The sequence below is a fragment of the Nipponia nippon genome, unplaced genomic scaffold (genome assembly GCF_047370975.1).
Source record: "Nipponia nippon isolate SJK-2023a ecotype South Korea unplaced genomic scaffold, ASM4737097v1 scaffold_16, whole genome shotgun sequence".
Taxonomy (NCBI): Eukaryota; Metazoa; Chordata; class Aves; order Pelecaniformes; family Threskiornithidae; genus Nipponia; species Nipponia nippon.
Genome location: NW_028262332.1, coordinates 1784600 through 1796602, shown reverse-complemented (window position 1 = coordinate 1796602; position 12003 = coordinate 1784600). Strand labels below are relative to the sequence as shown.

The 12003-nt window shown below is 59.5% G+C and overlaps 1 protein-coding gene across 11 annotated transcripts in view; it reads left to right on the top strand.

The window, feature by feature from the left end:
- Positions 1-11147, top strand: part of LRSAM1 (leucine rich repeat and sterile alpha motif containing 1) — a 31617-nt gene extending 20470 nt beyond the window's left edge. For 8 of the 11 annotated variants that reach the window (XM_087752645.1, XM_087752647.1, XM_087752646.1 and 5 more), the window contains 7 exons: positions 1395-1475; positions 3722-3817; positions 4413-4511; positions 5337-5468; positions 5911-5992; positions 6284-6432; positions 6948-11147. In XM_087752645.1, the coding sequence (XP_087608771.1) occupies positions 1395-1475; positions 3722-3817; positions 4413-4511; positions 5337-5468; positions 5911-5992; positions 6284-6432; positions 6948-7073 (765 nt within the window). In that variant the 3' untranslated portion in view covers positions 7074-11147. The remainder of the gene's footprint in view (positions 1-1394; positions 1476-3721; positions 3818-4412; positions 4512-5336; positions 5469-5910; positions 5993-6283; positions 6433-6947) is intronic. The other 3 variants (XM_087752654.1, XM_087752652.1, XR_015703656.1) reach the window with 2 other exon arrangements.
- The last annotated feature ends 856 nt before the right edge of the window (positions 11148-12003 follow it).

Here is a 12003-nt window from a genome sequence, read left to right as displayed (position 1 = left end):
GCTCTGTAACAAAGCGTTTGGCAGTGTTGGCTGAACTACAGCCTCCCAGCTCCATAGGGGGAGTGACAATGCAGGTTTTAGATTCGTGGAAGTAGTGGGATTGCCATTGCTTCAATCATCTCAGCACTAAAGTGGATGAAGTGCTGGAGAGTGGTCACTAGAGGACAGACCTGCATTGGCTCGGTGGGGGTGATCTGCAATTGCAACTACGATTTCCTTCAGGGTGTGTACTTAGCAGGGCTGCTATTTGCACATGAGTCCACCGCATCTCCATCCAGCACATCGGAACTGCACCTTGAGCCATAAGTTCACCTTTTCTTTCCCATTCTCAGCCTGCCTTTCTGAGCTCCATTCTGCAGAAGGTGCAATGCGATAGTCGGGCGGAAGAGCAAGAGCTGGTGGAGAAAGTAGCGGTGGTTGATGCACGAAGATGGGAAAGTAGCAGTGGTTGAGGCACGAAGATGGGTGGCTGGTTTCTGACACAGTGCTCCAGAACCTTCCCTCCTGGTCTGACACTAGCGGAAAAGTCTCAGGCCAGGAGTTGGTGGATAAGCTTAAGAGCTTGGGTATATTGAGTCACTCAGTGACCAACCTCTGCTAGAAGCCTATGGATTGTGCATGGACAATCCAGGAGATGAGTCTGACAACTCTCCATTGCTTGAGTTCATCAATAAGAGCCCTGCAGTTTGCTCGCCCCTGCTCTGTTTGTTTCTTCATACCATGGCTGGACCTTTCGGTATTGAAGTCCAGCCCACCCCACCAGCATCCTGCACAGGCAGTGAATGGGCAGGAGCCACGGGTATTGCCTGCTGCAGAGCCCCGGTGTCGGCAGGAATTTCGTGGTCGGTGGCACACATTAAGCAGCGCGGCCTGGGGATGGTTGATGGCCTGGCAGATAGGTGAGCTGGGCTCTCATCTTGGCTTTGCTGTGGGATCTTGGGCAACTCACTTCACCTCTCTGTGTCTCAGTTGCCCCACCTGAAAGAGCACGTATCATTGTGGGATTTGCTGGAGCATCTGGAAACCAGGACCCTGCCCCAGTTAACCTGCAGTTTGAGTGGTGGTGCTAGGAGGACTTTGACAATTAGTTGCTGCCTTCCAGAGTGGCTGCAAAAGGTCTGGCTGAACAAACTGATTGCAACGTGCTTCTAGACTTGAACAGAAGGTGTTTAGAGTAGAGAGACAATTAGAGAGCTGGGGACACAGCTCCTCAGGCCAAAGACGAAGAGCAACCCTAAGAGCATCCATCACGGAAGGGCATTAGCAGGTTCCCCAAACTTCTGGGCGGCTCTGCAGGGCCGTCCCTCCCAGGGCAGCAGTTAGACCTCATTTTAAAAGAGCATAAATTAAAGTCATTTCAAATGTCAGTAAAAAATGTTTCATCTTCTGTTTAGATTAAATTAATAGAAACAGAGTTATTGCAGTTGACACAGCTGGAGTTAAAGAGGCAAGAACTGGACACAGAGACGCTGCAGGTATGTAGGGCCCTGGGGCTGCCCCACCACCCTCTCTCTGCTCTGGGATCGCAAAAGCTCCACTTGCTTCTTTTGCTCCTTGCAGTTCCCAGATGGTTTTATGCTTAGTCAGAAGGGTACTTACCCACAGGACACCACAAAACCCTCTTTGTCATGGTAACACGGGAACATTGCTGCTGCTCTGAAACATCTTGATGCATTTTTCAGGGGAGAGACAAACGAGCCGGCCCTGATAGCAATGGGCAGTTCCAGGTTTGCTGGGTGGGGAAGGACTTTGCGATCCAGTTGTTGGCTGTCCCAGAAACACCTGCTTGCTGCGCATCGCATGGCTTCCTACGTTGTGTTGTGTTTTGTTTTTCAATACCTGCCAGTGATGGCTGTCAGCTCTGCCCCTTCGTTTCTAAGCCTTGTCTCCCAGGCTGCTCTGCCCTGCCATCCCACCATTCGGTGTGCTGACTTCATCAGCAGTCACACATTGAGGAATATCAAGTTTGGCTTAAGCGGCTTGGCTTTAAATTTTGTTACTATGCCTTAGCATCCGTTGTTTTCTTGTGTGCGCTATTTGCCAGGTTAGGTCACCCGTTTAGTGAGCCCGAAATCAGTAGCAAACACCATATACTTGCCAAGAGTAGTGCACCCAGCAGGCTGGTAAGTGCTGACTTGACAGGATTGCCTCTGAGCCCTGGGCTGGACACCTTGACGTATAAGATTTGGGTTATGCTACCTTAACTCATGCGGCTCCTCCGTATAACGCTGCAGTGTTGGAGGCCTGATGGTGGGAGACCGCCCAAAGCTCATGCAGGGAAGACCAAGGAACCCCAGGCAGATGCAGTTCCAGTGACACAGGACTTGGATGATTCCTGTTAGCTGACCACAGGAGTTCCAGATGAGTGCAGAAAACGAGGCTCTGCCCCAGTGCCAATCTGCAGCCCAGCAGGCAGCACAGTACGTTTGCAACTTCGGCACCGGACACTAGGACACAAGGCCTAAACAGCTTCATCTCTCTGGGTACCCCCGGCCGTTTGGCAGTCGGCAGCCCAAAGGTTCCCGCTGTGATCGAAGCCCCAGTGCCCAGGCAGTGCCCACAAAGTGCTTTGGCAGAAGCTTTTCTGTAGTCACGCTCGATACCTCCCATGCAGCAGACAGTTCCTTCCTCCCCCGATAGGCAGGTGCTTTAGTAATGAACTTGATAAATCCTTGGAAAGCGGGAAGAACCAAAAGCGCCCTGAGAAGGGGAGGCGTTTGCACAGGTCTCTTGCAAGGTCAGTTTGGGAGAGAGCGATCCCAGCGGGGTGTCTGCAGTGCGGGTGGGCAGGAGAGCTCATCTCAAGGTTAGCTGAAGCTGCCTGGGTTTCTCGGCTGGAGCAGCTCCCACGTGTCGTTAGTTGTCCCTCTGACCGCTGTGGAGGTCCTGACGCAGAAGAGCTTTCCTGCCTCCATCAGGGCAAAGCATCTCTGATCAGCTAATGGTGGGGTAGGTGTTCCTGTCTCCTGCTTAACCAGAGGACCTTGTCCCTCTGTAGGGTCCAGGTGCCAGTCGATGAAGGTTTCCCCACAGTTCTTTAGGAGGTCAGCCCTTTAACAACATCTTGTCCCTTTGCACATGGACATCTGAAGTCCTTGCGGCTGATGACTACTGGCCTCTGCTCAGTTAATGATCCTCCCAGCAGGTATGAGCTGGGACTGAACCATGCAGAGATGCCACGTGGTCTGACGTTCCCGAGACAATTAACCTCTCCTCATTGCCCAGCGGTGTGGCTGCAGGGATGACTTGCCTTGCCCTGGTACCCGGTGGTGCTTGGTGGGAGACCCCAATGAAAGCAAGCTTCCCAAAGGCCTGGGGAGGTCACTGCCTTACCTGTCCTGCAGGCTTCCAGACCTAGTTTCAGGTGGTCTTTCTGTGTTAAGGAGGGGGACCATGAACGCTTGTAATGTCATTGACTGAACTTCTGAGGGAGCGATGAAGAGCTGCAGGCCAGCGCAGTCTGGGGCTGCCCGGGGTGTGCTGGGGGTTGGCACCAGCACGGGATCGAAAGAAATGGGTGCAGCTTGAGTTTGCCATGCCAGCTGCTAGGAGAGGATTCAGGCTGTCTGCTCAGCCGGGCCGAGGGCCCGTGGAGCACAGGGCTTCCACATCTGCTGTGACTGGTTTGGGTATGGTAAGTGCTTTGCTGGAAATCGGGGCAGGGTGATGGCTTGCAGCTATACGGTACGGAGATGTGGATGCCAGAGTCCTTCTGTTGCAGGGGGTGATCACAGAGCAACGCCAAGCACTCGGCTACCTGCTGCAGCAGCTTCTCAAAGAAAAGAAGCAAAGGGAAGAAGAACTGCGACAAATACTGGTAACGAAGGCCCCTAATTAGGTGCTGTAGATGAGGAAGTGCAGGGGCTGGCTGCAGGGAGAGGGTCCATGGGTCAGCAGGGGAATAAAGGGGAGCAGAGGAGGGCTCTGAGGGGTTGTGTCCAATCCAGAGACTGATTTAACTTCAAAAAGTGCTAATGCAAGCTCTCAGGGGCACAGTTAGCTCCGTGCCCTGGTGCAGCATGAGGCACCATCATCATCGTCAGTCTCCCCTGTCAGGAAAGGGCATTGTAGTGGGAGATGAGCACAATCCCACGAGGGGCCTGCATGTGGTCTTGTAATCCTGAAGACCTCCAGACTCTCCTGAGCTTCAGGAGACCAGGCTCCAGTGTCTGGGGCAAAGAGCGGAGGGGATGCACAACCTTAGACTGGCTGTGGGGGTCAAAGTGGGACCAGCCTGCAGAAAGGCCAGAAATGCCCATCTTCTTAGCATAGCTGTGCCCACCGCAGTGCTCTGAACGGGCCCTGCACAGCCCAGGCTGTTGGTTTCCCCTCCTACACGTCCAACTCAGGCTGCCCTAAATACTGCTCGCAACGTTATCTCGGGCTGTTGAATGAATGAGTTTGTTTTTCAGCTGGAAATGGAGGCAAAGAGTGAAACCAAACAGGAGAACTACTGGCTGATCCAGTACCAGCGCCTGCTGAACCAGAAGCCCCTCTCCCTGAAACTCCAGGTCGCTGCTGCAGTTAATGCTTTCGCTGTAGCTGTGCTCCGCTCTGCGGAGCACGGGGTGGGGAGCGAAGGCCTTGCCTGGACCCAGAGGTTCAGCGAAGGCAGGGAGCAGGGCACAGACCCCTCGCACAGGCTGACGAGCCGGCGGAGACCCCGGGCTGCCCTGCATTTAGCCGTCGTGCTCTGAGCAGGGCTGCCCAGCAGCCCTCTCTCATTCCAGTCCGTTGGAGGTTATGGGGCTGCCCAGGTCTGTAAGGAGCCAACGCCTCAGCTGTCGGCCAGCTGGAGCTGCTGTCCCACCGTCAAACCTGCTGGGAGCAGAGGACTCCGAGCACCTTCCAGGCAGGGCTTTTTGTTCCAACTGAACACCCAACCAGCTCTGCTTGGCTCCCCAAATTCCCCCACAAATCCGTCTGAATGCAGCAACTCCTGTCTGTCCCTGCCCTAATGTACTGAGCCAGGGACTTCGTGCTGTTAAAATACCTGCGGGAGTGGCTGCAAAGGGACGGAGCCGAGCTCTGCCCGGGCTGCATTTCAGCTCGAGTTTGCAAAGCAGATGCTGTTGCAGACATCAGCTGCCAAAGCAGTTATGTTCCACTCTTCCCAAAACACAGCATTTTGAATTGTGCTCATCAAATGCCTAGCGCCAAAGCTCCTCCGGCTCTTGGGCTTTTGAGCTTTAGTGTCTGCAGGGATGCAAAATGCTTCGAGCAGGGCAGAGGGCAGGAATGAGCAGAGTGCCTGGCCGCGCTGCCAGCCTGGCTGCTGCCTGTCCCCGTGCTTTGTCTCGAGAGCGAAGTCTGGGAGCTCGCCTTGTGTTTTGCAGGAGGAGGGCTTGGAGTGGCAGCTGGTGAACCTTTTAACCGAGCTGTCTGCAGGACAGTACGTGCCAGTCTTTGCACACCATCGAATATCCTTGCAAATGCTCAGCACCATGACTGCCAGTGACCTGGAAAAGGTACGAGACAGCAGATACACAGTGCAGGATGAGACCGACTGCGCTGGGACGGAACCTGCCCTCGCTCTGAGCCCGGCCGTGCTCATGGCTATGCTCGTGGTCTGGCAGGAGGAGGGTTGGTGCTCCTGGTGTGTCACCTCCCAGCAGGGAGCGGTGCCAGTGCTGCTCTGTGCCCTGTCCGAGTGGGCCAGAGCTCTCCCAGATCGCTTGCAGGGTGAGCTGTAGCTTGGCTCTGTCTTTTGAGATCCCCCAAATGCTCGTTGTAGTAGAAACGGCACCAGGGGAATTCCCTTATCTGGCTTTGACACCTGGCAGAGGTGCTTCCCTTGGCATGGCTGGGTCTTCCCAGCGAGGCCCAAGAGTTTGTTCGCAGTGTCCCCTCGGGGACACGTGTCTCCTCCTTTCCCCTCCGAGAGCTAACAGCCCTGCTCTTGCACCGCAGATCGGCGTGACGGAGGCTGGTCTGCAGCGTGCCATCCTCAAGCGAGCTCAGGAGATCCTGGCTGTGGCCAAGACAATCCCAGGTACCATCAGTGCTTTTCTGCCCGGTCTCTGACACTCGCACCAGGTTCCCGAGCCTTGAATGGGGAGATCTGCGGGGCCAGATGCCTCCCTTTGGGGAGCGGAGCCATGCAGGGCTGGTGTGCGAGTAGGAGAGGCAGGGACCGCTGGCGGAGCTCGGGCTGCACTGTCAAGCCAGTCCCATCGACTTTCTTATTTATTGGAGCCCCGAGCTCCCATCTGCTCGCATGCGTGCCAGTGGGTGGGAAATGGGCAGCTCTCCTGGTGCTCAGACCTCCTGCTTGTGGTTGCAGAGCTGCTGAGGACGGTGGACGCTGAGGTCCCTGCAGCCCCAGAACCCAGCGCTCCCTTCGAGGAGCTTCCGAGCCCCGTGGTCCCGATGGCTCCACCACTGCAGTGGGACGAGAAGAAGTCGGAGTGCGTTGTCTGCATGGAGAAGGAGGTGAGACCCCGGCACATGCGTGATGCTGGAGCAGGGAGTGGAGTGAGGGCAGCATCCAGCACATCCCCCCGTATCTGTATCCCCAGCCTCGCCCTGGCCTGGACGCTCATCCCTCCAGCTCCCAAGGCTTAGGCATCGCAGCGGGGAGGGAGGCAGGGCCGGGCTGGGCTCCTTGAGGGCTTGGGAAGGAGCTTGCTGAGCTCCTGTGCCGGTCTGTCCGCACAGCAGCCGTGGGAGGCGTTCACAGGGCTGCTCCAGCCCTGACCCGTGTCCTTCCCTCAGCCCCATTGCACTCGTGCTCTCTGCAGAGCCCAGACCCTTGTGCACACACAGCCCTGGGCTGTGCCTGGGGATGGAGATCGGGGTGCACGGCTCTGCCTCCCACACTGTGACACCCCTGGGTGATCCCCGTCTCCTCCAGCCCCATTTCCTCCTGTGCTGGAGTACGGTGGTGCTGGGATGAGTGTCACGGGACAGCTACACCCTGTGTGTCCTCTCTTCTGTCTCTTCCCCAGACCCAGATGGTTTTCCTGCCCTGCGGCCATGTCTGCTGCTGCCAGACCTGCTGCGAGCAGCTGCACGCTTGCCCCCTGTGCCGCAAGGATATCACACAGCGCATCCGCATCTTCCACAGCGGCTAGGCAGGGCGGGGGAAGGCGAGGCTGCCCGGCACTGCCTCCATCACCCCTTCCTGGGGCGACGTCCCCCTTCTACGCCACCTCAGTGTTAAACAGACACTCGCACAGCATGCCCAGCACTGCCCTCCTTGTGCACGGTCCCGGGCTGGCTGCTGCTGCACCCAGGAGTCTCAGCACCCTCCACGTTCCCGATGACTTCTTAGCCTCTGCCTTGGGTTCCCTCTTCATCTACGTCCCCTCCTCCCGCCTGCCCGCCCAGCGTCCTCTTGCCTGGGAGCACTGGGTGATGGAACTGGGTGCAGCTGTGACCTTCCTCTCTGCCTGATGGACTTGCCTTCGGAAATGCCCCTTGCTCCGCAGGGACGCAGTGCCATCGCTGAGGCCACTGTGACTTTGCAGCTCCACCGCCGTGCCCGTGCTCCTGGCATCGAGCGGGGCTGCTCGGAGGTGGGTGAATCTCCCGTGGGAGGACCCGGCCAGGGGCATGTGGTGCTCTGGGATGCTGACAGTGCCTTGCACTTATGTCATGCCAAAGGTCCGGGGCTTCTGCTCGGGCAGCCCACGGGAGTGTCTCTGGGGCACTGGTGGGCTGCAGCCACGGGCAGCGGGTGCCAGGGCAGAGCGAGGAGCTCCCCGACCCCTAATTTGTCCTCCTGTTGTAGGGGAGAGTCTGCAACAGCCCCAGATCCAGGACTCGAGGGACCCGCTCTGGCCAGAGGAGCCCAGTGGGATCCCTCATCCAAAAAACACGTTGGGAGCAGAAAGCGTTGCTGCCACGCGACAGCCAGCGCAGGTCCAGCAGCGAGGGGGGGCTGGGGCTGGGGCTGCACCCAGTGCAGATCTGCATGGCCTCCGTGCAGCGGCGTGTGGGTAGTTCTCCATTGTCACTAATAAGTAACGATCCCAGAATTCTTTTGTCTCTGGACCTTGAGGTATAAAATGCAGAGATAAGCCCGGTGCTGCCGCAGCCCTTCCCCCAGGAGAAGCTATTAAAAAGCAGCTGGTTTCTGCTGGTAGTTGTTTGCTGCCTTTTTCCTTCTGGAAGCGGGAGGACGCTTGAAAGCCGGGGGCTGCAGAGCAATGGCAGAGCCGCCACGTGCCTGGCTGTTCCGGTGTCGCCTCCTCCTCCTATCCCTCGTCCCACCGGGAACATTTGAGGAGCTTGGACTTCTTCCAGGGAGCTGCACTCTGCAGCCCTGGGGACTTCCAGGCAGGGGCAGACCTCGGACTCTGCTGGGGCCACCTCACGTGTGCTACACCCGTGCAGCGCGTCCCCGCGGGGCACATGCGCGGCCTCATGGAGGTGGCCGGGCGGCTGGTGCACAGCCCTGTGTGCCGCCAGAAACCCTGGGGGACGTGCGACGGCGGCAGAGCCAGGCCGGCTCTGCGTGGCCCTGGCTGAGCCCTTTGGGGACAGCCCTGGGGATGTTTCCCTGCTGCAGCCTCTGTGTTCGTGTTGAGCTGCTGCTGCACGTAGGAGCTGGCAGGTCCCATCCAGGGACTTGCTGGGTGCTTGGGTGGGGACCTGGCAAGGGGGACCCACGGGCGCAGCTGGCGATTGGGGTACGGTGAGGGGAGCCCTGGCAGGGATGCCTGACCGAGGTCAGGGAGGCTCCCTCGCCTGTACCCCTCCCCGCTCCCCCGTGCCCGGCGGGGTGCAGGCAGCGGAGGTGCTCGGCATTCCCCAGGATCAGGGAGGAGAAAGGCATCGGATGCCAGCCTGCCAGGGGACGAAGCGCGGTGAGGCAGCAGGGAGGGTGGCAGGGCCCAGCCGTCCCCTCCAGAGCCCCCGCTCGCCCAGGACAGCCAGGGACCACGCTGGGAGCCCCACTTGTCCGGCAGGAGAGGGAGGAGAGACGCCCTGGTTCCGCCAGCTGCCCCAGACCTGCTAAGCAGCAGCGATGCTGCAAACCACCCCCTCCATCCCATCCCATCGGCTACAGCGGTGCCAGCGGTCGGCGATTGCCCAGCGCCTTCATGTCCCTGGCCGTGCTGGGTGGGTGGTAATGAGTGACAGGAGCTCAGGGCAAGGTCCGCTGCCTGCCCGTAAATAAGTGCCAGCTCTTCCCGAAGCACTGGCGGTGTCAGGCTGCCCCAGGGCCACTGCAGCCTCACGTAGCCCTAGCCCCACTCAGCCACATACGGGGACACCCCAACAGCCGAAGCATCACCTGGGAGCCACCTCGTCCCCACTGAGCGATGCCCCTGTGTCACCCCAGGCTGTGCTCAGGTGTTTTCAGTGATTGGGGGTGGGAAATAAAAAATAAATTAAAAAAAAAAAAAAAAAGCATCCCTGCTCTTTGCCCACATCCAACCCCGGTAGCGGTCTGCAGCCGCTCTTTGCTCAGCACAACCGTCTTGGGGTTCAGGCCGACCTGGCAGGCAGGGACGTGCCGTCAGCACGGCTGCCAGGCCGACCTGAACCCCGAGATGGTTGCACCAGTTGCTGGTCAGGGCCATCCCCTGTGCCGGGTGACAAATATGCCCCGGGTTTGGTGTGAAATGAGCCTGAGCATGAATGGATGCATGGGGGGACTGGTGTCCCCCGCTGGTGAGCTCGTCCTAAACTAAAATAATAATTAAAAAAACCCCACACATTGTGTTTGGGAAATAAGAAGAATATAATGGATTTGTAAAAGGAAATGGGGAAAAAAAAGGCAGGTTTTTTGGGGCAGTGCCTTTCCTCGGGCAGCAGAGGAGGAGCGTCCCGGTCCGGTGCCTGCCAAGCACCCCAGGGCTGGACTGAAGTTCAGCGGGGGGCGGCTGCCCTCGCCCCCTCCACACCTCCCAGGGCACGGCCGTCACCCGCCTCCCGTCTTCAAAAGCTGCGGCAGGAGGGCTGCGCTCCCCCGGAGCGCCATGGCGGTGGGGCCAGAGACCGGCGGGGAGTGCGGGATCTGCTACGAGGCGTATTGGGGTGCCGGGGGGGGCCGAGCCCCCCAGCAGCTGTCCTGCCGCCATTCCCTCTGCCTGAGCTGCCTGCGCAAGCTGGTGTGCCGCACCGCCGCCGTCGCCTTCATCAGCTGCCCCTTCTGCAGGATGGTGACACTGGTGCCCGAGCCGGCTCTGGGTGGTCCCGGGGTGACGCCGGCCTCAGGGACCCCGCGTGGGGAGGAGGAGGAGGAAGAGGAAGACAGAGGTGCCTCCCCGGCTGCTCGCCAAGCCTCGTCGCGCTCCGTGGCCGTGGAGGTGGCGTGCGCGGCTCACGCTCCCATCTTTGCGGTGAGCGGCATGGTGTCCCCCTGCAGCCTCCACCACGGCTCTGAGGCACCGGGAGCCTTCGTGCTGGGGCTGCCGGGGCGGGGGCTGCTGCTGGACACGCAGCCCCCCCTTGCCTCCATGGAGAACCTGCGCCTTGGCTTTGCTGCTGGCATCCTCGTCCTCATCGTCTCCACCTTCTTCCTGCTCGTCTTCCTCAAGTAGGTCTGGATGGGGGAGAGGGGCTCCCGTCCCGCGCCGCAGCCCCGCGCCGCAGCCCCCCGCCGCCTCCCCTGGGGCAGCCGGGATGGACCCGGCGGTGGGGCAGGGACTTCGCAGGCCACGGATGGCTCGGCCCCAGCGAGGCAGGCAGGGAGAGGGCTGAGGATGGGGCTGGGGGCTCAGCACCTCCCGAGATCCAGCCCAGGTGTGTGGGGGCCGCAGGACGCTCGGCTGCTCCGCACACAAGCCCCGGGGCATCAGACTCTTTAAAAATTAACTTATGGCAGAGTTTTCCTTCCCCCCCCCGTGGTCTGGCTGTGCTTGCATTGTGTTCATCATGTTCCCGGCTCCTCCAGAGCCCCCGGCAGCAGCTCGGCGGGAGCCGCAGCGTGGGGCGAGTCGCAGCACGTGGCTGCACACGCTTCCCAGAGGCTGGAAAATTCCCCTGGCTGCACGTCAGCCCATCTCATCAAGCAGCGAGGATGGGGTGAAAGGGGCTGGGAAAGGGCCCATATTGCTTTTCTGCGTTCAAAAGCAATTACAAAAGCCCATTCCCCTCGAGAAGAGAGCCCAGCGTGGGGCACGCAGAGGGACGTGGCTGCTGGGGAAGGGCACTGCCTGCAGAGACATGAGACATTAAAGACAGACGTTTGCCCAGCGCTGCCTCCGGTTGTTTTTCTGTGTACCCCAGGCAGGGAGAATTCTGCACCTTGGCTCTCAGCAGGCAGCACCGGGACGGGCGCAGTAACCAGGGCCCAGGCACAGGGGAGGGGTCCTCACCTTCCCCCAGCCCCAGGGGGAAGCGGGTGTTGAGCCACACGGCCTCAGCGAGGGCCCTCCCGCCCTCGTACACCCACCTCCTGGCCCCAGACAGCACCCAGGAGCAGGAACAGTCCCTCCGCAGCCCCCCATGACGGTATCTGCCCCCAAGTCCATCACTCCCAGCACCCCTGAGCCTGCCGTCCCTCCAGCGAGCCCAGAGCTTTCTCACGTTCACCCTTCCTGCACCCAAGGAAGGTGCGCACATGGGCTCAGAGGTCAAACGTGGTTTAGTTTAGGTCCTGAGACAGAGCCAGAAAAAAAACCTGTGAGCTACAAGCCTGGGTAGAGGGAGATGCCAACGTGGGGAAGCCGTTGCGTTACCTGCTGTACCTGCTTTTTGAGGGACAAACTTTAAATCTCAACTCCTGCCCCCCCCCATCCATGCCCAGAGCGCACGGGCCCAGCAGGGCTGCGGGGAGCTGGGACGCCTGCTGAGCCAGCTGAGGAGAGGCCAGGCTGCTGCAGAGCCCTGCGAGAGGCCCGAGGCCCCTCTCCCCTAAAGCCCGAGAGGAAAGCAGGTGAGCGATGCCATGTCCCTCACGCCCATCTTCTGTACTTCAGCTCCTCACACCACCACCACCCCGGCACACGGGGACCCTCTCTCCGCTCCCAGCAGAGGCGTTTCACAAGAACGCGCCCAGAAGAGTTTCAACATCAAATTAGTCCTGATCCGAGTCAGAGCTAAGTCAGT